This window comes from Saccopteryx leptura, chromosome 6 (assembly GCF_036850995.1).
Source record: "Saccopteryx leptura isolate mSacLep1 chromosome 6, mSacLep1_pri_phased_curated, whole genome shotgun sequence".
NCBI lineage: Eukaryota > Metazoa > Chordata > Mammalia > Chiroptera > Emballonuridae > Saccopteryx > Saccopteryx leptura.
In genome coordinates this window covers 12,139,342-12,164,274 of record NC_089508.1, presented here as the reverse complement: position 1 = coordinate 12,164,274, position 24,933 = coordinate 12,139,342, and the positions used below count along the sequence as shown (strand labels likewise).

Genomic DNA, 24,933 nt, shown 5'->3' with positions numbered 1-24,933 from the left:
GTAGGAGTCAGTGTAGGTCTGAGTCTGTCTGATTCCAGAGTCCACTTGTCAGAAAACCATGCTGGGGAGCCGCTGAGACGCACTGTGAACAGGAGCGTGGAGGTGTTTGCACTTTATCCTCAGCAGTGGTAGAAACGGGTCTGCAAAATGTTTGCTTTCCATGTTTATGGAATTCCTGTCTGCTCAGAAATGAGATATAACCTTGTCTGTTATTTATGCCAGACTGTATTTTTTGCTTAATTATATTTTTATTTCTTTTGAAAGGACCTTCTGGGCTGTTACTATTGGACCAAAAAATGACATCTATTATCAAATTAACTACCCTCTCGGGGGTCCAGGAGGAGTCCGCCCTTTGCTACCTCCTCCAGGTCGACGAGTTCAGGTTTCTGCTGGACTGCGGCTGGGACGAGCACTTCTCCATGGACATCATTGATTCCCTGCGCAAGTGAGTCACTGGTAACACTTCCGGCCTTTCAGTGAGCCAACTTTTCTGCACTAAACCCGCTTTCATGTTACACGGTGCTCGCTTTTCTGCTCTAATTTAGTTTCTAGTAAAAGACTTAGTTTTACTTATGCCAGAGAGCCAAACAGTGACTGTTTTCACTTGTTTGATTGACTTATAAGCAGTGTTATTAGAAATTCAGCATAATTGTTCAGTTCATTGTTACTTGCTAATGGACCTCAGTAGAAATTTTTGTACCCAAATTTTAGAAAAGAGCAAGATTAAGTTTGTAAGAATTTGAAGAGAGGATGAACTTTCATGTGAAACTCCGCAGTCAGATCACATTAGCTTACTTTTTGATCTTTCGATCTCGACGTTGAGAATTGGTGCTGACGATAGCTGACGGTGAAGGACAGAAGGATGCTGACCCATCGGAGAAAACTTCAGTTATGTTTGCAGTACTGTACTAATCATGGAAGGAAAGAGACTTGAACATTTAAAAAACTTAGAACTTGTAGCAAAAAAAATTTTCTTTTATCAATGAGAATGTATTGATTGATTGAGTTTTTACTATAATAACTATTCCATCAGTTCCCGTGATAAAAACCTGGGCCAAATATCCACAATAAATAAGCAGCCATTTAAATATCCTCACCTTAATTTTTGAAACTCCAAGCCGAGTTCTCAGACTGAAGTGAACAGGATGGGAAATAGTCATCTGAAATGAGCTTACATGTGTCTGCTGTTTCTCTTCTACTCTTCTTTTTTAAATGCGTCTAGACACTATCTATGTATGTGTGACTTATACCATAATGTTGATATCTCCACAGGACAGGGGTCGTAATCATTGAAACTTGTAGGCATCATACTTGTAGCTCTTCTACTCCAGCATAGTCTTCATTCGGAATACTGAGAGGAATCAGAACTGGGGACTCAGTTCTGAGCGTCCTGCCTTCATCCTTAACACGTGATTTGGGACATGGTGCTTTTGCTTGTGTTCCCCAGGCACGTTCACCAGATTGATGCGGTGCTGCTGTCTCACCCCGACCCCCTCCACCTGGGAGCCCTCCCTTATGCCGTGGGAAAGCTGGGTCTGAACTGCGCTATCTATGCGACCATTCCTGTTTATAAGATGGGACAGATGTTCATGTATGATCTTTATCAGGTAATTTAAGCAATTAAAAAATAAATTTTTTTTTTTTTTTTCTGAAGCTGGAAACGGGGAGAGATAGTCAGACAGACTCCCGCATGCGCCCGACCGGGATCCACCCGGCACGCCCACCATGGGGCAACGCTCTGCCCACCAGGGGGCGATGCTCTGCCCATCCTGGGCGTCGCCATATTGCGACCAGAGCCACTCTAGCGCCTGGGGCAGAGGCCACAGAGCCATCCCCAGCGCCCGGGCCATCTTTGCTCCAATGGAGCCTTGGCTGCGGGAGGGGAAGAGAGAGACAGAGAGGAAAGCGCGGCGGAGGGGTGGAGAAGCAAATGGGCGCTTCTCCTGTGTGCCCTGGCTGGGAATCGAACCCGGGTCCTCCGCATGCTAGGCCGACGCTCTACCGCTGAGCCAACCGGCCAGGGCCTAAAAAATAAATTTTAACCTGACCAAACAGTGGCACAGTGGATAGAGCATCGGATTGGGACATAGAGGACCCAGGTTTGAAACCCCGAGGTCGCCAGCTTGAGTGTGGGCTCATCTGGTTTGAGCAAAGCTCACCAGCTTGGACCTAAGGTCACTGGCTTGAGCAAGGGGTCACTCACTCTGCTATAGCCCCCTGGTCAAGGCACATATGAGAAAGCAGTCAATGAACAACTAAGGTGCTGCACTGAAGAATTGATGCTTCTCATCTCTCTCCCTTCCTGTCTGTCTGTCCCTATCTATCTCTCTCTCTGTGTCTCTGTCACAAAAACAATAAAAATAAAATAAAATTAGTGCTCCTGCAGTGAACATTTGTGTGTATGTGTGTGTGAGAGAGAGAGAGAGAGAGAGAGAGAGAGAGAGAGAGGAAGAGAGACAGAGGCAGACAGGAAGGGAGAGAGATGAGAATCATCAACTCGTAATTGCATCACTTTGTTCATTGACTGGCTAGGGGCTCCAGCCAAGCCAGTGACCCTTGCTCAAACCAGCAACCTTGGGCTCAAGCCAGTGACCTTGGGCTTCAAGCCAGCTATCTTTGTGCTCAAGCCAGTGACCTCAGGGTTTCAAACATCAGTGTCCCAGGTCAGCACTCAGTCCACTGCGCCACCACCAGTCGTTGACCATTTTTAACCCTTTATTTGTGTTGCTCTTTTAGTCTCGACACAACACAGAAGATTTTACACTCTTCACCCTGGATGATGTGGATGCGGCCTTCGATAAAATACAGCAGTTGAAATTCTCTCAGATTGTGAATTTGAAAGGTAAAAAAAGTTTTGAATAGTCAATAATTGGCCTAATGGAGTTTAACTTACTGAAAAGTACAAGCATGGCAGGCACTGTGGTCTGAGGAATTAAAAAAATTAGCATTTTTAAATAAGAACTCGAAACCTCCCCCAAATCATTTGGATTGGAAAATATTCCAGACGAAATACTGAAAAATGTGAACAACTCAGGTCTTTCCACATTAAACTTGGGAAAGACTTATTTGTGTCTACTGTGTGCAGTGCTCAGGGAACGTGGCCAGACCCTCCTCCTGGGCGCTCAGTCAGGTCGAGGAGGGGAAGTAGCTGGGACGACTGAAGCAGGGGGACTGCGATGGCCGCACAGAGGACAAAGTGACCGGATTCCAGGGTCAAGCATCAGAAAGTTTGTTTCATTAGGAAGTTACATATTAAGTATATATTTATTATCTACAAAGAGAATTGTATTGAAGATTTTCAGATACGAACCCTGGCATTGAAAAATGGTGCAGCAATGGATTCTGAAGATTTAGCCCAGAAGTAACTGCTTTCAGCAGTTGTGCATGTACTGAATTTTTTTATAGGGTAAATTCTTTATGGTAATGAATGATTAGTTTATAGGTTAGCAAAAACAAACATTAATAGTTGTGTGTACAATATAAATATTAAAATTAGTTCATACTAAGTAATTTACTAGTAATAGCAACTTCAAGTCCAATCTCTAGTCTTTTATTCATATGCACAAATAATCTGGAAGAATACTTAATAAAAGTGTTTACAGTGGTGGCCAATTCAGAAAAATTGGGAAGCATTATTATTGCTTATAGCATTGAATAGCATGGAACTTTGTATGACATATTCAGATATGATTGAGTGAATAAGTGAATGTAAAAATAAGAGAATACTTAAAAATAAAGTGACAGGGACGTTTGCCTCCATGAAGGAATGGAATAGCTAGGGAACAGGAGGGTGAGACTTGCATTTCTCTGAATGACTTTTTACTTTTGAATTTTGTGTCATTGTGTATATTACCTATCAAAAAAGTAGCTTACAAATAAATGACCTTTCTCTAGGGATGTAAAAAAAATCTTGAGTATTGTCATTATCTTGTGGCTCTAGGTAAAGGACATGGCTTGTCGATCACCCCTCTGCCAGCTGGTCATATGATAGGTGGGACAATATGGAAAATAGTTAAGGATGGAGAAGAAGAAATCGTTTATGCGGTTGACTTCAACCACAAGAGGGAGATGTAGGTATACCCAGAGAAAAGCTAACAGAAAGACAATTGGTATTAGTTTATACTTTGGAGGGAAAATGAGAAACAAAGTTATTTTTTTAACCAGAAATCTAGAGCAATTTAAAAGCATTAACAAGTGAATCTTTTCAAAATTACTTATTTGCATTGTACGGGGAAAATGATAGAAAAGATATATTTGAAATTTACATGTTAGTAGCCACTCTATAGATTTCTCCCTGGAGATGTTACAAGGAGATTGATTTTTGTACATCAAACTCTTCCTTTTTATGCTGTGTACCTGCTATTTAAAGGAACTTGGTGATTTTTTTTGTTTTTGTAGAGTCAGTGATTACCATCTAATATAACTATAAGGTTAGACTCCCTTTAAAAGGAGACAGAGAGTTTAATTTTAAATACATCATTTTGTATTCACAGCGTCTTACATCAATTATATCTGAATGGTGGTACTCTGAGAGATCTTGGTTTTCTTTGTTCTTGTTTAATATACCATATGTTCTTATCAGTGAGCACGTATGTATACTTTTTATTAGAGGAGGAAAAAAGCCTTATAAAAGAAGTTGCTTATTATTAGGTAAGATAAGCTACTGTTTATTTGACATGATGTAAAATATTTCTCTTTTTCATATTTGTGGTAGCCATTTAAATGGATGTTCCTTGGAAATGCTAAGCAGACCCTCGCTCCTTATCACGGATTCGTTTAATGCCACATACGTGCAGCCGAGGAGAAAGCAGAGAGACGAGCAGCTTCTGAGTATGTGTCACGTAAGGCCCTTTCCAGAGAGCTGGGCAGTGCCTGGCGGCACGAGTCGCTGCTTATTCTGTTCTCCTTGTTTGGTTAGAAGAGACTGGCTAACTCTGGTATCTCTGAAAACGTACTATGTAACCATATCAATATTGTACAAGAAGATGCTTTCATTTCCTTGAATTTCTTTTTCAAGATTTTATTTGTTGATTTTAGATAGAGAAAGGGGTGTTGGGAGGAGCAGAAAGCATCGACTCATAGTAGTTGCTTCTTGTATATGCCTTGACCGGGCAAGGCCAGGGTTTTGAACCGGTGACCCTAACATTCCAGGCCAACACTCCATCAACTGTGCAACCACAGGCCAGGCCATCGGTTGGAATTTAACTTTTGCAGGATAGGTATAAAGATTGGCTTCCCCTGCCATTCGGCACATGGCTAGCTCTTCCTGGCACTCACTGGTATATGTCTAGGGAATGCTAAAAAAAAGATCTTCTGTAAATCTATTAGAAAAATACCCTCTGAAATAAAAATGAACAGAGGTGATAAATAAGGGTGCAAGCAGCTCACTGATTTTGATGTTGGGCGTTTTACACTCTGATCTGCTGTCCTGCTTCTAGAGGTGCTTTTGCACATCCCTGGTCACTTGCTTTTGCTTCGTCTTGAGTTAGTTGCTTTACCTTATATTCTTATTTAAACAATTAATTAATTTTTACTGATTTTTAGAGAGTGGGAAAGGTGGGGGGGGGAGAGAAACAAACATCAGTTTATTGTTCCACTTATTTATGCATTCATTGGTTGATTCTTGTATGTGCCCTGACTGGGAATCAAGCCTGCAACCTTGGCGTGTCAGGATATTGCTGTCACCAACTGAGCCACCCCACCACAGCATACCTTACATTCTTTTTTTACAAGGTATAGGGGATTTTAATAGGGAAAGTTAGATTCCACTTTTAAACATGTTTGAAACCACTGCCTTTGTCTACCTACTTAAAAAGTATAACTTGTATACTACGTTACACTAACTTCAAGGTTTCCAATTCTAATTTTTGCTAGAGTTTAGTTTTACTAAATATTTTGAAGCAGACTTTCCTCTAGAGCAAGAGAATCTATTTAAACCTATTTATAAAATTACTTTTGTTGGAAGAGAGGATATGATCTATTTTATTTATAGTCATACATACATAGAAAAACATTTATGTATTAATATAAAATACACGTGTGTGTGTGTGTGTGTGTGTGTGTATGTATGTATGTGTATTATAATGAAGTTCGTTGGGACGGACAGGCAACCCTGCAGTGGCCTGGAAACCTCAGGCTGGTGGCACTTGACCTAGTCATTCGGTTTTCCCAGTGAACTGTAAAGATACATTTCTGAGAGTACCATGGGGGATAAGGGTTGGAAACCAGTGATTCATAATTTTTCAATGAAAAAAATTGAGTTAATGCATTGTTTTTTACTCATTGGAAGGTCTATGCACAGAATAAAAAGTATTTGTCACAGTCTAAATGGAATTCTTTTATTTTATACCTGGCCTAGTAATGGCTTATTTATAAATTACAGTTTTTATAGTAAAAACGTGGAGGTAAAGTTACCTTTAATTTTGTCGCAAAGTATGGTTGTGCTCCATAGGGATTTTTGCATTCTTGTGTTGTAGCCAATGTCTTGGAAACACTGCGAGGCGATGGGAACGTGCTGATTGCAGTGGACACCGCGGGCCGCGTGCTGGAGCTGGCCCAGCTCCTGGACCAGATTTGGAGAACGAAAGATGCAGGCTTGGGCGTGTACTCGTTGGCGCTGCTCAACAACGTCAGTTACAATGTGGTGGAGTTTTCCAAGTCCCAGGTTTGTTTTCACACTAGCATTTGTAATAAGGTTTGCTACAGAGATGGTGTTTACGGGAAACTGTTTTTATTGCCTTTTAGATTTTATTTTTCTGTTGGAAAGGTTGATGATGATGATAAAAGTTAAAAATTAACCACTTACTGTTCTTTCTGCTTTACATATATTTTTTTATTTGCTCCTTATATACCCTATGAAGTAGGTTCTGTTTTTCTTCCTCATTGTACAAATTGGGCAAGTTGCTTCTCCTCTGATACATAGTATCACAGGCTGTAAAATGGTGACAAAAATTAAACTAATGTCATAGGCTATAAAATGTCAAAATTGATTTTTCTCTTCCTTTTAACTAAGCTCTTGTCCTTGATGTAGCAGTCTCTGGGGTAAGATGTTAATTTAGAACTTATGCATAGCCTGCAGGGTAGATTTAAGGTACTTTATAAGTGAGACATAATGCAGCCTTGGGTTTTTAGGGACAAACACTGGGGTGGCAGGATCTAATGGGGACAAAGGCGGAAAGCCGGCTGCTTGTCAAAAAGAAACACCTTTAAGCAACCAGTGGGGGGTGCGGGAAGGCTTGAGATCCAGCTTGAACCCTTGACTATTGTAGAATACCTGACGGTATAATATGGCATTTTCTTGTTATTGTCACCCCCTCCCCCCCATTAGGTAGAATGGATGAGTGACAAATTGATGAGATGCTTCGAGGACAAGAGAAATAATCCGTTTCAGTTCCGCCACCTCTCTTTATGTCATGGTCTCTCGGACTTGGCTCGGGTCCCTAGCCCTAAAGTGGTACTTGCCAGCCAGCCCGACCTGGAATGTGGATTTTCAAGGGACCTCTTTATTCAGTGGTGTGAGGACCCTAAAAACTCAATCATTCTAACTTACAGAACTACTCCTGGGACTCTGGCACGTTTCTTAATTGATAATCCTTCAGAAAAAGTTACAGAAATAGAGGTAAGTGCTTGTATGTGAACTTGACACTATTTTTAAAAGTATTATGCATGATGTGTAAAAATCAGTGACCAAAGATAAAACTCAGAATTGTTTCAGGATTTTTATCACAATAACAGTAGAGGGCCTTTAACAGCACACATTTCAGAGCTGCTTACTTGGAAATTCTCACCTAGAACTCTTCCATGGGGCGACACCCAGACGGTCTGTGAGTACACTGTTCTCAGCTCCTCTCTGAGGAGCTGCTCTGCAGCCTTTCCTTAACTGGAACCTGGCTTTCCTAATGAACTCTTTCCTGTAGCCTCTCAAGAGGGTGTTTCCTTTTCCCTGTCACCTTCCACGTGCGGTGCTGGGGTAGGTGTTCCTGTTCTGTGTTGCAGCTTTGAAGCCATTTCTATATCTCTTCCCTCTGTAGTTAGTGCGTCAGACTTGACAGTACGCTAACCCTCCTTGTTCCTGACATTTACTGATCTCTTGGTCATTCTTTTATTCATCGGTGACTTTGGGCCCTGGTTCATAGCCTTCCCGTCCACTTGTGCTCTGCACTGTGTTTTTGATGACTTTAGCCTTCCTGGCTCTCTCAGTTTCTTGCCCGCTTATTTCTTAGTGACCTTTCCTCCACACCATCTCAGCTGCTCTTCCCACCATCATGCTGTCCACTCCCATGGTCATGCCCTTAACCTTGTTATGACTGAACAACCTCCACATCGTTACGACCTCAAGCATCCCACAGATGACTTTCTCTAGTACTGCCATGGCAACGCTTCTTCGGTCCCACTGGGCCTTTAGGATCATGAACCTCACCACTTCTGCTATCCATCATCCCTCCGGCTTTGAGTCAGTGATCCCTTATTATGTAGCAAACATCGTCACCTCTCTTACCCTTCTTTCTGCTATTGTACTCACCTGGCAAAGCCTTGACTCTAGTTAAACCATTTGCTTCGTTTGTGCCTTTCCCCAAGCAACTTGACGTTACCGGAGTCAACCACTCCACTGTGTGGACAGGTTTCCCGTCACATTCACGACCCCACATCTCAAGGGTACCTGACAATAGCACTTAATATTTTGTGACTTTTCCTCTTTGCACTTTCCAGTAAGGCCATTACATACCTTCTCAAAACTCCTCCAGCTCCATCTCAGAAGTCACCCACCATACCTGATCTCGTTTCAGACTTCACTGAGAGGTAGAGTCAGACAGAGTACCCTGTCTTCTCACCACTAAATAGCCTAACCTGTGTCTGTATCTTCATTGGCTGCCTTGTCTCCTGTTACAGGAGCAAGATAATTAGTCAAATGGCCATTATGTCAGAAGATCAGTTTGCTAATTACCAATCCATGAAATCTATCAGTTTTCCAAAACTAGGGCCGTTGGCTTAAAGTATATAGCATTCAATACTTGAATGGGTTAATAACTGTCGGGTTGTGCAAGTTTTAGGTGACGGCTTTTCACTTTGCCCTCCCATTTTAAGGAATGTTTCGATTGTTAAAAGCTGAGTAGGAAGGGTTCTTATTAACTCTACTTAAATAACAGTAACTAAAGTCTGATATATAGTACATTCATTATAAATATAGAATCGTTGAAGAAGGATTCAAAGCAAGCACACCAAAGTAAAATGCTGTCTTTTGTGTTATTTAATAGCCTAGAAATTCAAAGTTAAAAGAACTCAGAAATACTTAAAACAGTTTCATCAGATATGAAAGGCCATATTCGAAAATATTAATTACTAGAAATTCAATTAAGGCAGATATGCCATTTGAGAAATTCATAAAAGAATATTAAAAGTGGTTTAAGTTGAAAAAAATAGAAAATTACATTGGGAGCTGAAACCTGAAATGTTAGGTTTTTTATTTTTCATAAGTAGTACTTTTGTTCAGGATTCTGTTTTCTCTCACCTTGTTAGGGATATTTCTTATATAATTTTCCGTTTTCTGTCCTTAGCTATCACATTTTCCTTTATTTTGTTACATCTGAAACAGGTTTTATTTTTTATTTTTTTAATTAAGTGAGAGCAGAGAAGGCAGAGAGACAGACTTTTGCATTATCCCCAACTGGGATCCATGTGTCAAGCTCCCTATGGGGAGATGGTCTGCCCATCTGGGGCATTGCTCCGTTGCTCAGCAACTGAGCTATTTTTAGCACCTGAGGCTGAGGCCTTGGAGCCATCCTCAGTGCCTGGGGCCAACTCACTTGAATCAATCAAGCCATGGCTGGAGGAGGTGGGAAGGGAGACCAAGAGAGAGAGAGAGACAGAAGAGGGAGGGGAAGGGATGGAGAAGCAGATGGTTACTTCTCCTTTGTTCCCTGATGGGGAATCCAACCCGGGATATTCACATACCGTTGAAGCTCTACTGCTGAGCCATGGCCTGAAGCAGGTTTTATTAACGTCTCCTCCTGTACTCCCAAACGTGCTCTTCTCTGAGCCTTCCTCATCTCAGGGAATAGCAGCACTTTCCACATTGCTATGCAAGCCTAAAATCCAGAAATTTAAAACAATGTTCATTGGAAGTAGTATATATATTGAAAAGTGTATATATTGTAAACATACAATGTAAATTTGTACAAATCAAACACACTTGTCTGGCCTGTCTCTAGATCAAGAAATAGAATATCCCTATACCCTAGATGCCCCCTCTGACCTTCCCAACCTCTTCCAAGGGTGGCCACCATCCTGACTTCTAATGAACAGATTATTAAAATTTACTTTCATTTTTAAAATTATTAACACCTATAATTACTTTAGCAACAAGTCCTATTGTTTTCACCTCCAGATGCATCCTAAATCTGTATTTCCCTGCTCCACCACCGTCATCCTGGCCCGTGCAGACAGTGTTGTCTGGTCTGTACAGTCGTTTCCTAACTGGCTTCTCTGTTCTTACTTTTATACTCTCTTAATCCACTCTCGTAGCATCAAAAGACATCTCTTTCTCTGTCTCTCTTTTTCTTATGGTAAAAACCACATAACAAAATTTACTGTCTTAACTATTTCTAAGGGTTCAGCACAGTAGTGTTAGCTATATGCACATGGTTTTAAAGCAGATCTCTAGAACTTTTCATCTGGCAAAGCTCAAACTACCCATTGAACAACAGCTCCCAACGGCATCTGTTCTCCATGTCACATCACTTCCTCATTGAAACCCTCCAGTGGTTTCCTTCTATTTGCATGAAATTCAAACTCCTCACTCAGACTGTCCCGATCTCATGTGCCCTGCTCCCTACCCGCCCTTTCTGACCTTACCTCACTCCACATGCTCAGCGTTCGGCTTTGCGCATGCTCAGGATCTCTGCGCTGGGTGTTCCTTCTGCCCATATTGTTACTTCTCAGTTTTGTACTTGGCTGGCTCCTTGTCTTTCCAGTCTCAATTCAAAGACCACCTCTCCTTCCCTCTGTCCCCTCTCTCTCCCTCCCTCCTTTCTCTCTCTTTCTCTCCCTCCCTTCTTTCTCTCTCTCCCTTCTTCCCCTTCTCTTTAAAAGACAATAAATTAAAAAAAAATTTTTTTTAAATGAAATGAGTCTAAGGCAATTCAGAGATCAAAAAGTTTTTGAGAACTACTAATTAAATCACTTTGTGTGGATAGATTTTTATTGTGTCCAGGTTTTTACTGTTTTACAAACATTGCTGCAATAAGCTTTATTTTCCCACATTTGTGTGATTGTTTTAGTAGGATAAACTTCTAAAATAGAAATGGTGTGTTAAATGATAAGCACATTTTTATTTTTAGATGTTGGCAACTTGCCTTCTAACATATGCATTAATTTCCCCACAAATAGTGGTGAAAGTACCCTTCCCCATATAGTCCTTAGTGTTGCCAATCTCATAGATTAAAAAATGATGTTACATTTAAAATTTTTGCATTTCAAAAATAACCATTAGTGAAATTAGACATTTCTGCATGGCTATTATGTTTCTTATTTTAGAAATTGCCTGTATTTTTTTTTTTTTCTGATGTGTTCATCATCTCTTTCTTAACTGGTTTGAAAGGGGTCTTAGGAAAAAGGGGTCTTAGCTTCAGTTAGTCATATAGTGCTGCAGATACTTTTTTCAGTTTCTTTTAATTTTAGGAAATTTAGAATGTTACAACAATTTTACTTTTTATGTTGCCATATTTATTCATGTTTTCATTTATGGCTTTGGGTTTTATGTCATATGTAGGCCTTACCTACACCAAATTATGAACATGCTTAGCTGTATTTTCTTTTCTTGATGGGTGATTTTAAACCAGTTTGATATAAATTAAAGCCATCCTAGAAACGTGAAAGCTCAGTTTCCTACTAACCTAACTAGGATCTGTAAGTGTGCGTGAGGGACACGTGAGTAATTTCCAGGGACTGTGGTGTGAAGAGGAGGAATCAGGCAGAGACAGACGTGTCTCACCCCACTGCCTTACCCCTCACATTGCTGTTTCCGTTCATCCGCTCTTTTCCTTTAGCTGAGGAAACGTGTAAAGCTTGAAGGGAAAGAACTTGAGGAATACTTGGAAAAGGAGAAGCTGAAGAAAGAAGCTGCTAAAAAACTTGAGCAGTCCAAAGAGTGAGTTCGTTTCAGACATTGTATAAGTTTATGTATATAACGTGAGAACTTATTTCTAAGACAAAAAAGTTTAATTGAAAATATCTAACTTTTGTTTCGACCTCTTGACTTTCATTTCATCTTTCAGATGGTGCTAGAGGACCGTATTTTTTCACTGCTAATATTAATAAGTATTTGTTAAATGGCAGTTAGTGCTGTTCACAAAATATTAATCCAGTGATATTGATGATTATTATATTGCCATCCAGTTAATATTCAGTATTCAATAATAATTTTATGAGCGTTAATTCAAAGTCTTTTGGGGACTCTGTGACCTTTATCTGTTCCACAATCTGCCCAGGGCAGACATCGATTCCAGTGACGAGAGTGACGTGGAGGAAGACATTGACCAGCCGTCTGCTCATAAGACTAAGCACGACCTGATGATGAAAGGGGAAGGCAGTCGGAAAGGAAGCTTCTTCAAACAGGCCAAGAAGTCTTATCCTATGTTTCCTGCCCCAGAAGAAAGAATTAAGTGGGATGAATATGGAGAAATTATCAAGTATGTGAACAAAACCAGCTTTTCTGGCTTGCAGACTAGAGTGTCAAGTGTGTGGTCATTTGCGCTCAGTAAATTTGGTCTTTCTGGTCATCCTGTACCTTGTTACTGTTCGAGTACCTCAGCTTGAAAACACAGACTTAGAGTTTGGAACGTAAAAACAGAAAGGTAGAGGGACATGTCGGGAGTTGATATTAAATGAAATCTGGTAGGTTTATTACTTAGGATCAAGACTTATTTCCCACCAAAAAAGAGAGAGAAAGGACATGTGCTGGAGAGGACACAGGACAGGAAGAACTTTGGGTGGGTGGGATTACATTAAGTTTGGGAAGTGGGTTGGGTCTCAGATAGTGTTACACGTGCATTCTACTTACGAGAGAAACATGAGATGGCATGAATGGAACCATGGACAATCTAGAAAATCTACACCCACTAGTAGGAAAAGAACTGAAGTCACATGTTCTCATCTCAAATGTGAAGAAAACCCTCCCGTGTAAAGAGCCCTTAGGGTTCCTGCTGCTTCCCAGTGAATGGGAAGGCCTCGGCACAGTGCAGGATGACGTCCCCGGCGCCTTCTCCCTCCGTTTCTGTGTGCTCTCTCCACTTCTGCCGTGTCCGTGTGTGCACCACTCTGGCGCTCACAGCCTTCTCAGAGTCCCCCTCAGCTTTTCTGTGTGACTCCTTTCACGTGTTTCCCTCTGCCTGTTCCACTTCCCGTCCCAGGCTTCCGGGCTGCTACACCAGGCCCCACAAACTCCTGCAAACCTTTCCTGCTTCTCCGTGCTACCCCAGCACGATAGGGCCCGCCCTGGACTGTCCTCGTCCTCCCAGATGCTGTCTGGATCCTACCATGCACTTAGGTCACTCTTGGGTTTAATTAGGAAAATTCCATGGTCTTCCCGGCCCCCGAAAGTAGGAGAGAGGAAAAACAACTGTCTATCTAAGCAGCATTGGTGAGTTTGCTTACCATTCCCCTTGCTTACTGGCCAGTCTGTTAGCAGATGGACCGTGCTCTTTACCCTTGATTTCCTTATCTGAAAACTGGGGGTAAGAATGAAATGGGGTTGTGTTTTTGAAGGACTTAGTATAGAGCCCGACTCTCAGTAAATGCACTTGAAGTGGTTGTGACGGCTGTTGTTATCGTATGGATTCCAGCTGGAGCCGCTGGACTTCAGGGAAAGGAGCCACTGCTGCGGTCCCGGGATCGGCGGCAGGCGGGGGTTCTCAGGAGTGGACTTCAGGGAAAGGAGCCACTGCTGCGGTCCCGGGATCGGCGGCAGGCGGGGGTTCTCAGGAGTGGACTTCAGGGAAAGGAGCCACTGCTGCGGTCCCGGGATCGGCGGCAGGCGGGGGTTCTCAAGAGTGGACTTCAGGGAAAGGGAGCCACCGCTGCGGTCCCGGGATCGGCGGCAGGCGGGGGTTCTCAGGAGTGGACTTCAGGGAAAGGAGCCACTGCTGCGGTCCCGGGATCGGCGGCAGGCGGGGGTTCTCAGGAGTGGACTTCAGGGAAAGGAGCCACTGCTGCGGTCCCGGGATCGGCGGCAGGCGGGGGTTCTCAGGAGTGGACTTCAGGGAAAGGGAGCCACTGCTGCGGTCCCGGGATCGGCGGCAGGCGGGGGTTCTCAGGAGTGGACTTCAGGGAAAGGAACCACTGCTGCGGTCCCGGGATCTGCGGCAGGCGGGGGTTCTCAGGAGTGGACTTCAGGGAAAGGGAGCCCCTGCTGCGGTCCTGGGATTAGCTGTAGGCGGGGGTTCTCAGGAGTGGACTTCAGGGAAAGGAGCCACTGCTGCGGTCCAGGGATCGGCTGTAGGCGGGGGTTCTCAGGAGTGGACTTCAGGGAAAGGAGCCACTGCTGCGGTCCCGGGATCAGCAGCAGGCGGGGGTTCTCAGGAGTGGGAGTGGGTTTGGGGCTGGGCGCAGACAATCACGGGAGTTAGGGAAAACATTTTTATTTGTTTATTTACTTTAAGGATTTTATTTGTTCATATTAAAGAGAGGGGAGAGCGACAGAAGGTTGGGAAGAGTTGGAGTATCAGCTTGTCGTAGTTGCTTCCTGTATGGGCCTTGACCAGGCAGCTGGGGTTTCGAACCAGCAACCTCAGCGCTCCGGGTCGATGCTCTATCCACTGCACCACCACAGGGCAGGTTAGAGAAGACATTTTTAAAAGTTTTTTTTTTAATTTTAACATACAACTCTCTGATACTGGAAGTAAAATGGGAAGAGAGATGTGTTAACAGTTTTTTGAATAGGTAAAGATGAAGGCCTTTGAGGAAGCTAATGATTTTGTATCTCAGTCTTCCTGTTAATGTGCAGATGGAAAGTTACCTGCTTTCTCTGAGCAGGGATGGGAGGACCGGGGGTCTGTGGAAATCAAAGGAGGCCTGAGATTGATAGGAACTGGGAGCTGGCAAGGGAGACCGCAGCAACTGAGAAAGAAATGCAGGGCCAGATGGTAATGTGCTTACACTAACCACTAAGATTTTCTAATGACCCGTCCAGGGCCTCTCTCTAGCCCACAGGGTGTGCTTTAAAGAACACTCCTTAATGGTCATGAAGAACATAATATATGCATTCACCTGATAATTGATACTATGAAGTTGCATCGGCTTTGGATCAAATATATATTTAAATCTTGAGATATGTTGAGAAGTCTAAAAATTATGCCATCCACTAGTTAGTTATATGTAACATAGTATTAGCTTGCTTGTTATTGTTTCTAATTAGAGACTTATTATTTAGACCAGAGGATTTCTTGGTGCCAGAACTTCAAGCTACTGAAGAAGAAAAAAACAAATTAGAATCTGGCTTGACAAATGGAGATGAACCCATGGATCAGGATTTATCTGATGTGCCTACTAAATGCGTTTCTATGACAGAATCTATTGAAATAAAGTAAGTGCTTCCATTGCATTTTGGAAAGACAGAATTTCAAACACTTGAATTACATAGTTTACATTGTTTTCAAAGTGAAATTTCTGAATATCTTCTAGTAAGTTTGCACTTTTAAAATTTAATTATTGATTGGTTGGTTGATTGATTTGAGAGAGCGAGGAAGAGAAACATCAATTTGTTGCTCCATTTATTTATGCATTCATTGGTTGATTCTTGAATGTGCCCGGACTGGGGATCGAACCCACAACCTCAGTGTATCGGGAGGTTTCCAACTGAACTTCCTGGCCAGAGCTAAAATTTAATCCATTTTTCCATGTAAAGACTTGTGAAATATGGAGGTATATTTTCATTCATTAATTATATCTGAATGCCAAAGTAATTGAATTGGTGGAGAGAAGGGTGTTAAACATTAAATTGTACATTTTTTTTTTTATAGAGACAGAGAGAGAGTCAGAGAGAGGGATAGACAGGAATGGAGAGATGAGAAACATCAATCATTAGTTTTTTGTTGCTCATTGCAACACCTTAGTTGTTCATTGGTTGCTTTCTCATATGAGCCTTGACTGCGAGCCTTCAGCAGACCAAATAACCCCTTGCTCGAGCCAGCGACCTTGGGCTCAAGCCAGTGAGCTTTTGCTCAAACCAGATGAGCCCGCGCTCAAGCTCGCGACCTTAGGGTCTCGAACCTGGGTCCTCCACATCCCAGTTTGATGCTCTATCCACTACGCCACTGCGCCACGGTCAGGCTAAATTGTACATTTATATAAAGAAACATTTTTTTTTGCCTTTTTAGTATGTCTAGTGGCAGGTGAAGGAAGGCTTACAATTCATAAGTTGAATTTTTCTAAGTGCTGTTTCATAAAATATACTCCTTGACCTAAACATCTCTAATACAGCCTAATGTATTAAGAATACTATAGTGATCTGAAGTAGTTAAGAAAACTTTTTTTTTTTAACCTGGTACAGTAAATCGTCATTTTGGAATTAAAAAAAAAACTCATTAGAGAGCAAAGTAGTTGATCTGTCCAGTGATATCATTTAGTGTATAATCTTGGGTGTAGCTAAGGTCTAAATAATGCATATAAAGAGTAACACACACAAAGTTCTCTCCAGAATGGCTGTAACAGTTTATATTTTCACTAGCAGAAAACAGGGGACTTCCTTCCTCCCTGTTTCATCACCGACATTTGTCATCTTCTAGCTCTTTAGTGTTTTCCGATCTAATAGGTATAAAGTAATATATAAGTACTGCTTAAATTTGCTTTCCTGTGATTATTTTGAGTTTGATTGTTTCTTCAAATGCTTGTTACCATTTTTGTTTTTTGTCAAGTCCGTTTTCTCTAGAGGTTGCAACCTTTTTGTTACTGGTTTGCAAGGGTTCATTGTGTGTCCTGGATGTTATCTCTGCTTGGTTTTAGACAATGCAAATAAAGACCATCTCCCATTCTGTTACTCATTTATGAGAGTTGTCTATGGTCTACTTTGTTCAACAACATCTTTAATTTTGATGTAAGGAAATAATAAAATATTTCCTAATATGTGTGTCCTTCCCTGTTCTTGATCACCAAGATAATTCTTACATTGTATTTTATGATCTAAAATTTCACTTTTTTTATTTTTATTTTTTATGGCTTCAACTCACCTGCTATTTTATGTGACATTATTAGGCCAGGACCCAGTTTTATTTTTCTCAGTCATAAAAAAATGACTGAGCCATTTTTTTTTTTAGTAACACCTATTAAAGAATCTGTAATTCACCCTCAAAGTACATATTAATAATATAACACACGTGTCTTTCTCAAAACCTCATTTTACATACCGTATACTTTTTAAAATATATACTGTGTATGTTTTTTCCTCATAATAAAAGCCATTAAAAACCTGGTTTCTGAATGAGCGTATTGGAAAAGTAAGACTGAATCGTCACATCTGATTACAGAGCCAGGGTTACGTACATAGACTACGAGGGACGCTCCGATGGAGATTCCATTAAGAAGATCATTAACCAGATGAAACCACGACAGCTGATCATTGTCCATGGCCCTCCAGAGGCCAGCCAGGACCTGGCGGAGTGTTGCCGTGCATTCGGCGGGAAAGATATTAAAGTGTACATGCCCAAGCTGCATGAAACGGTCGATGCCACAAGCGAGACTCACATCTACCAGGTAGGTATACGTGTGGGCATTGGAACCACGGCACAGGAAGTACTTCCTGTTGCCCGTTAGGACAGGCGGATACATTAGCAGTGCAGTGGTCGGTGGACGGACGTGGTCTCTGCCCTGGCACGTCTGAGTCTGGGGGCTTATCACAAGGAGATGCTATTTATCACACAGTTATACCTTTGATAGAGAAAGTAGAGGCTGTTATGAGAGTAGAAAGAGGGAGACCCCAGCCCAAATTTAGAGGTTACACAAGGTTTCCCAGAGGAAGAGCTAGCTAAGTCGAATCCTAAGGGACGGGTGCTCAGAGCTGATTAAAGAACAGGAGAGCAAGGGGAGAGGGAGTGCTCCAGGCAGAGGGAACGCTTCCAGAATATACAAGTGAGGGGAATGGTGCGTGTTCAAGAGCTCAGGAGTTTGACAGACATTCACAGATGTCAGGGTTCTACTCAGAAAAAATGGAGACAGGCACAGAAAATAGGAATAAAAGAGGTTGATTAACTTTTGTTTGGTAGTGGCGGATGGTGTCAGTGAGGACAGAAGTGATGTTGATATTTGTTTGGAAAAGATGGATTAGAATCACTGGGCAAAAAGTCATTCTTGGCAAAGCAAGAGGAAGCAGCATTCCAAGAATATGGCGGTGTGAAACTGCATGCTTTATTTAGAAAACTAAGCAACTCAGTACTCCTGCTACCCTTAAGTATTTGAGAATGACGTGTTAGTGGATTGCAGCACTGGCTATACATGAAAATCATCTGGGGGGCTTTGGGGAATTGGGGGTCTCAATTCTCTGGGCTCAGTCTCACTAGTTATATTAGAATCACTGCAGGTGTGGCCCTGGCACTGATAAATTAAAGAAAAAAAATGCGTGTGATCCCAGTGTGCAGTCAGGGTAAGAACCTTTATTTTGGAAAGTCGAGGGGCCCGCTTACAGGTCATTAGGTCATTACCAATCATGGTGAAGATCAGATGAGTGAGAGATTTTGAAATTTTAATATACATTACCAGACTTTAAAAATGCTAATAATAGGTTATATTTAATTGTTCATTTATACCGTGGGTTTTATTTCTCCTCCTCCCCGTGAATGTCTAGGTGAGATTAAAAGACTCTCTTGTTAGCTCCCTTCAGTTTTGTAAGGCGAAGGATGCTGAACTGGCTTGGATAGACGGGGTCTTAGACATGCGAGTTTCCAAAGTGGACACGGGAGTTATCTTAGAAGAAGGAGAACTGAAGGATGATGGAGAAGACTCAGAAATGCAAGTGGATGCACCTTCAGATTCTAGCGTGATCGCACAGCAGAAGGCCATGAAAAGTCTGTTTGGAGATGATGAGAAAGAAATGGGTGAAGAAAGTGAGATCATTCCTACTTTGGAACCCTTGCCACCTAATGAGGTAAGAAAGCATATGCTGCTTTTGTCTTTTCCTTAATTTGTCATCCTTGAATTTTCCTATTATACTTTTAACCATTTAAAGTATATCACATGGACACTGGCCAGTGGCTCAGTGGATAGAGCCCTGCATATAGACATCCCAGGTTTGGTTCCTGGTCAGAACACATAGGAGAAGTGACCATCTGCTTCTTCTTGTCCCCCTTCTCCTCCTACTCTCCCCCTTCTCTTCCTCTTCTCTCCCACTTCCCCTTCCACAGCCAGTGGCTCAATTGGTTTGAGTGTGGCCCCAGGGCTGAGGAAAGCTCCATTGGAGCCCATCAGCCTCAGGCACTAAAAATAGCTTGGTACTCAAGCATTGGCCCAAGATAGGGTTGCTGGGTGGATCCTAGTCAGGGTGCACGCAAGAGTCTGCCTCACTATCTCTCCTCCTCTCACCTAAAAATAAATAAAATAAAATATGTCATATGTAGATGGATTTTGGAGCTTTTAAAAAAGATTACTAAAGGTGTGTTTCTGTGTGTGTGTGTGTGTGTGTGTGTGTGTGTGTGTGTGTATCCTATATGGATAGGGAGTAATAACAACTTAAAGGAAACCTTTAGCAGATTTTATAAACACCTAATTATTTTATGACTTGTGTTATTCAGTATGGATTTTTAAATATTAAGTTTGAAGATTGTGAGAGTCCTCTTCCTGATTCTCATCAGGAGATTTACTGTTTTCTAAGAATGTCATACTCCTGAATTCCAGTCTTTCTGTTGTCACTTGAGTTCAAATCACTTTTGGCTTTGATATAGTTAGAAATCTCTTATTTAGTATAGATGTAATTCTAAACTAATACTGACATGTTCTCAAGAGATATCTACTTAATTAGCAGAAGTTTTAGGGAATTAACTTACAGCAATTTAAAAACTATACTCTAAGAGTCCTACATACCTGTCAAGTGATGTCTTTAGCCCTTCTAAGCAGTGAGGAAGAGAGACACAGCAGCTGTCATTGGACGCCCTTCCAGTATGCTCTTGAACTTAGGAGAAGCTAGAACTGTTGATCTCTCTGTGCTAAAGCTCGTATTCTTCAAAGCAGTTTCAAAGCAGCAGCATTAGATTGAACCACTTGCCTTTCGGGTTCTAAAATCCGGAGCACTCCGGCATTTGCTCTGAGAGAGGAGGCAAGTGCAGCTGGGATCAGGAGAAAATTACTCTGTGAATTAAGCAAAGGACCTGAAGCAGGAAGAATCTCTGGCTCAGCCCTGCCTGCCGGCACTCTAGTTGACCCCCTTAGACAAGTGGGTGAGTGACGAGCACAACAGTACCAAGTGTCTCTGTTATTATGAGACATGACTAATACGCTTGATTGTGGAACATCCAGAAAACGGAAAGGACTTTGTAATGTTAAATAACAGGGTAAAATTGAGAACAACAACTTGGAAGGTGATATCCAGTCTTGAAATGATCAGTCAGAGGACTTTGGGAACAACAGAAAGTGTCCTAAAAATTATGTATTATTTTACTTTATTCAGTACAACTGTGTGTCTGGTACTCTGTTTGAAGCTTTCTTTCCCCTTTAACCTGCTCTAAGGTTCCTGGACATCAGTCGGTTTTTATGAACGAACCGAGACTCTCAGACTTCAAACAAGTTCTTTTACGGGAGGGGATCCAAGCCGAGTTTGTGGGAGGTGTCCTTGTGTGCAACAATCAAGTAGCAGTCCGTAGAGTAAGTGTGTGTTTACTTGAACAAATGCTGCTGATGTTTTGTCATTTTTAATTTTATAATTCTTGCTTGGTAATTTTACAAAACTGGAAATCAGTAATTTATTTTCATAACGATGACCTTGAAGGCTTTTAATGGTGACTCACAAAAGACTTGATATGTAATTTTATTGTACATTTTAATTTGAAGTCTCTGACATTTATATGTCTGCAAAATTCATGACATGAATAATATACCCATATTCTGTGAATCCGAGCAACCCGTTTCCTGTTCAATCATCAAGTAATCTAGTTAACATATTTTGGTTATTATGTCTGTGTATTAATGCACTGATAATGTACTAAAGAACTATTTTTTTCACTTGGTTTCTAGACGGAAACTGGACGCATTGGATTAGAAGGCTGCCTTTGTCAAGATTTTTATAGGATAAGAGACCTTTTATATGAACAGTATGCCATTGTGTAAAGGACATCATGTCAAGAAATATCTATTTGACCTTTATCAGAAAAGGGATTCTTAGTCTAAGCTTTTGCGCTTTTCCTTGGTAATATACAAAAAGAATCTGCCAGGACACTTAACATGCATTAGGTTTTTTAAAATGTAAATAGAGACCATTTTGCTAATGCTCAAATCAGCACTCTGACTTTGGGCTTTGAGAGATGGAACCCTGACCCACGTGCGCCTGAGAGGGGGAGGGACTGCGACCCTCTCACACCCCATTCCAGAAGGGCTTTCACTGGAATAAAACAATGCAACCTGGCAAACCAGCTCATGGCCTTAGAGAAAAACATATTTGCTTGCAAACTGTTTCTTATATTTTCTGGAATGCAAAGTGAGAATTATTTAGAAAAGATGTGCTATTAGAAAACAAAAACTGCCTGACCTGTGGTGGCGTAGTGGATAAAGCGTCAACCTGGAAACACTGAGGTTGCCGGTTCAAAACCCTGGGCTTGCCTGGTCAGGGCACATATGGAAGTTGATGCTTCCTGCTCCTCCCTCCCTCCCCCCTCTCTATAATGAATAAATTAAAAAATCTTAAAAAAATAAAATTAAAGAAAAAAAAACCCGATAGAAGTGTTTTGAGGCCTACCTAAAAAAACTGAAAGCCGAGAGTACGGCTCTCCCTCCTCTGTGCACTGTAACATGCAGTGTCTCTGGGCAGCAAGCCGAGAGCACGGGCTCTCCCTCCTCTGTGCACTGTAACATGCAGTGTCTCTGGGCAGCAAGCCGAGAGCACGGGCTCTCCCTCCTCTGTGCACTGTAACATGCAGTGTCTCTGGGCAGCAAGCCGAGAGCACGGGCTCTCCCTCCTCTGTGCACTGTAACATGCAGTGTCTCTGGGCAGCAAGCCGAGAGCACGGGCTCTCCCTCCTCTGTGCACTGTAACATGCAGTGTCTCTCTGGGCAGCAAGCCGAGAGCACGGGCTCTCCCTCCTCTGTGCACTGTAACATGCAGTGTCTCTGGGCAGCAAGCCGAGAGCACGGGCTCTCCCTCTGTTCACTGTAACATGCAGTGTCTCTGGGCAGCAAGCCGCTGTAACATGCAGTGTCTCTGGGCAGCAAGCCGAGAGGACGGGCTCTCCCTCCTCTGTGCACTGTAACATGCAGTGTCTCTGGGCAGCAAGCCGAGAGCACGGGCTCTCCCTCCTCTGTGCACTGTAACATGCAGTGTCTCTGGGCAGCAAGCCGAGAGCACGGGCTCTCCCTCCTCTGTGCACTGTAACATGCAGTGTCTCTGGGCAGCAAGCCGAGAGCACGGGCTCTCCCTCCTCTGTGCACTGTAACATGCAGTGTCTCTGGGCAGCAAGCCGAGAGCACGGGCTCTCCCTCCTCTGTGCACTGTAACATGCAGTGTCTCTGGGCAGCAAGCCGAGAGGACGGGCTCTCCCTCCTCTGTGCACTGTAACATGCAGTGTCTCTGGGCAGCAAGCCGAGAGGACGGGCTCTCCCTCTGTTCACTGTAACATGCAGTGTCTCTCTGGGCAGCAAGCCGAGAGCACGGGCTCTCCCTCCTCTGTTCACTGTAACATGCAGTGTCTCTGGGCAGCAAGCCGAGAGCACGGGCTCTCCCTCCTCTGTGCACTGTAACATGCAGTGTCTCTGGGCAGCAAGCCGAGAGCACGGGCTCTCCCTCCTCTGTGCACTGTAACATGCAGTGTCTCTCTGGGCAGCAAGCCGAGAGGACGGGCTCTCCCTCCTCTGTGCACTGTAACATGCAGTGTCTCTGGGCAGCATTGATGCCCCAGACCTGTTTCCCAGACTCGCTCCAGTGTGAGCTTGTGCATGTCTGGTTCAGAAAACAGTTTTTATTTCTCCTATTTCTTATTTTATTAAGATTTTTGTTGTTGCTCAATTTGAATTATAACACCATAATTTGAATACACATAATTCAAAAGAACGCCTCTATGTGATACCGTCTTAAGGATTCTGCATGCGCTGTAGACACCTTTAAACGACCAGCTCAGTTACTATATTCGAAACTGTTGAGTGCCCTGTTTTCAAGGAAATAAATTTGACCTCACATATTTACAAGGTAACACTATAACTGAATTACAAGGTGTAAATGTTTTCATCTCTTAGGCTTGCTTTCTCCTAAATTTGCCCAAGGAGTGGTTGGATTATATACACATTACTACAAAAATAATGTTGACGTTGCATAAAATCATTCTTTCTCTATTCACACCTTTCTTGGGGCTGGCAGCACTAATCTAGTATGAACCACTTGCGTTTAAGAGTAAAATCTGAATACATGCAAATTTCCCTCGAACTTAAAAATGAAAATCATCTCACCCTATTGTAATCTGTTGATGCTTTTTTAGCGTGTAGCTTAAGCGGCTTGTTTCACACGTGTTTAAGGCCTCCTCTTTACACTTAGCATTTTAGAAGGATCGGTCTTCTTATTTAATTTATATGGAACTATGTATAGTACCCCCAGTGATAATCAGACTAGAATTAATTCCACTCTATTTCAGATGCTTACAAAGCTTTTTCCTGAGGCTTGTAGTGCTGATGCAAAGTTTAGACTTCTGATAATGGAAACCAGATACACAAAACGACGAGAAGAGGAGCTTTCCTTTGCAGAGCTTTGAAAAAATTTACTGAAACTCCTATTACTGAATAGAGTAAGCCTAAAATTCAATTTATTTTCCAGGGGAAAGAAAGTCAGCACTTGTTTCATGGTTTAAAGAATTTGGTTACACATATTATAGTGCAGTACTGATACTGAAAATTTGTTTCTTGCCTAACCTTTTTATTGTCCCAGGAATAGGAATTAAATTTTAAATTACTGCTTGAAGATGGCTGTGTTAACTAATGTCATTGCAGGAACAATATTTTTACCTGTTTCTAGATGACAATATTCTAAAACTTCTAAAATGAAGACATTTGTTTAGCCTCAGTTTAAAAAAATTTTTAAAAGGACTATGAGATAAATCGTGAACTCTAGGGAGTTTTTAGGTCTTTACTGTTTGGAAGCAAAATAAATCAGCCAATACCTATATTAGGCTAAAATTTATTTTTTGTAGTATTTGTTGCAGTGGGATTATAAATGTCAAATATCATTGCAGACTTAAATATTTTTATGAACCAGTAGGTGGCCTTAAGCAGAAGTAAGGAAATCAGTTTTCTAGGGGCCATTTGCTTTCTAAAAAATACTGAGATATGATCACATACCATAAAATTCACTCCTTTAAAGTGTACAGTTGACTGGTTTGGAGTATGTTGACAGAGTTGCACACCGTTACCACTGTCTGATTCCAGATGTTCCTCACCCCAGGAAGGAGCTGCGTCCCCCTCGGCAGGCGGTCCCCATTCTCCCTGCTCCCCAGCCGCAGGCCACCGGCCATTTCTTCTCAGTCCCTAAGAATTTGCCTGGTCTGAATGTTTCAGAAAAGTGGAATCATAGAATCTGTGGCCTTCGTGTCTGACTTCTTTCAGTTAGCATGTTTTCAAGATTCGTCAGTGTGGTAGTGTGCCTCTGGGGATCCCTTTTATGCCAGAACAACCTTCTAGGGCAGGGGTCCCCAAACTTTTTACACAGGGGCCAGTTCACTGTCCCTCAGACCGTTGGAGGGCCGGACTATAAAAAAAACTATGAAC

General features: G+C 42.2%; 1 protein-coding gene across 2 annotated transcripts in view; it reads left to right on the top strand.

The window, feature by feature from the left end:
- Positions 1-21,599, top strand: part of CPSF2 (cleavage and polyadenylation specific factor 2) — a 30,261-nt gene extending 8,662 nt beyond the window's left edge. For both annotated transcript variants that reach the window (XM_066341372.1, XM_066341371.1), the window contains 14 exons: positions 265-445; positions 1,448-1,607; positions 2,737-2,842; positions 3,941-4,070; positions 4,715-4,830; positions 6,477-6,664; positions 7,328-7,618; positions 12,045-12,145; positions 12,486-12,686; positions 15,425-15,577; positions 17,517-17,742; positions 18,830-19,129; positions 20,704-20,838; positions 21,208-21,599. In XM_066341372.1, the coding sequence (XP_066197469.1) occupies positions 297-445; positions 1,448-1,607; positions 2,737-2,842; positions 3,941-4,070; positions 4,715-4,830; positions 6,477-6,664; positions 7,328-7,618; positions 12,045-12,145; positions 12,486-12,686; positions 15,425-15,577; positions 17,517-17,742; positions 18,830-19,129; positions 20,704-20,838; positions 21,208-21,300 (2,349 nt within the window). In that variant the 5' untranslated portion in view covers positions 265-296 and the 3' untranslated portion in view covers positions 21,301-21,599. The remainder of the gene's footprint in view (positions 1-264; positions 446-1,447; positions 1,608-2,736; positions 2,843-3,940; positions 4,071-4,714; positions 4,831-6,476; positions 6,665-7,327; positions 7,619-12,044; positions 12,146-12,485; positions 12,687-15,424; positions 15,578-17,516; positions 17,743-18,829; positions 19,130-20,703; positions 20,839-21,207) is intronic.
- The last annotated feature ends 3,334 nt before the right edge of the window (positions 21,600-24,933 follow it).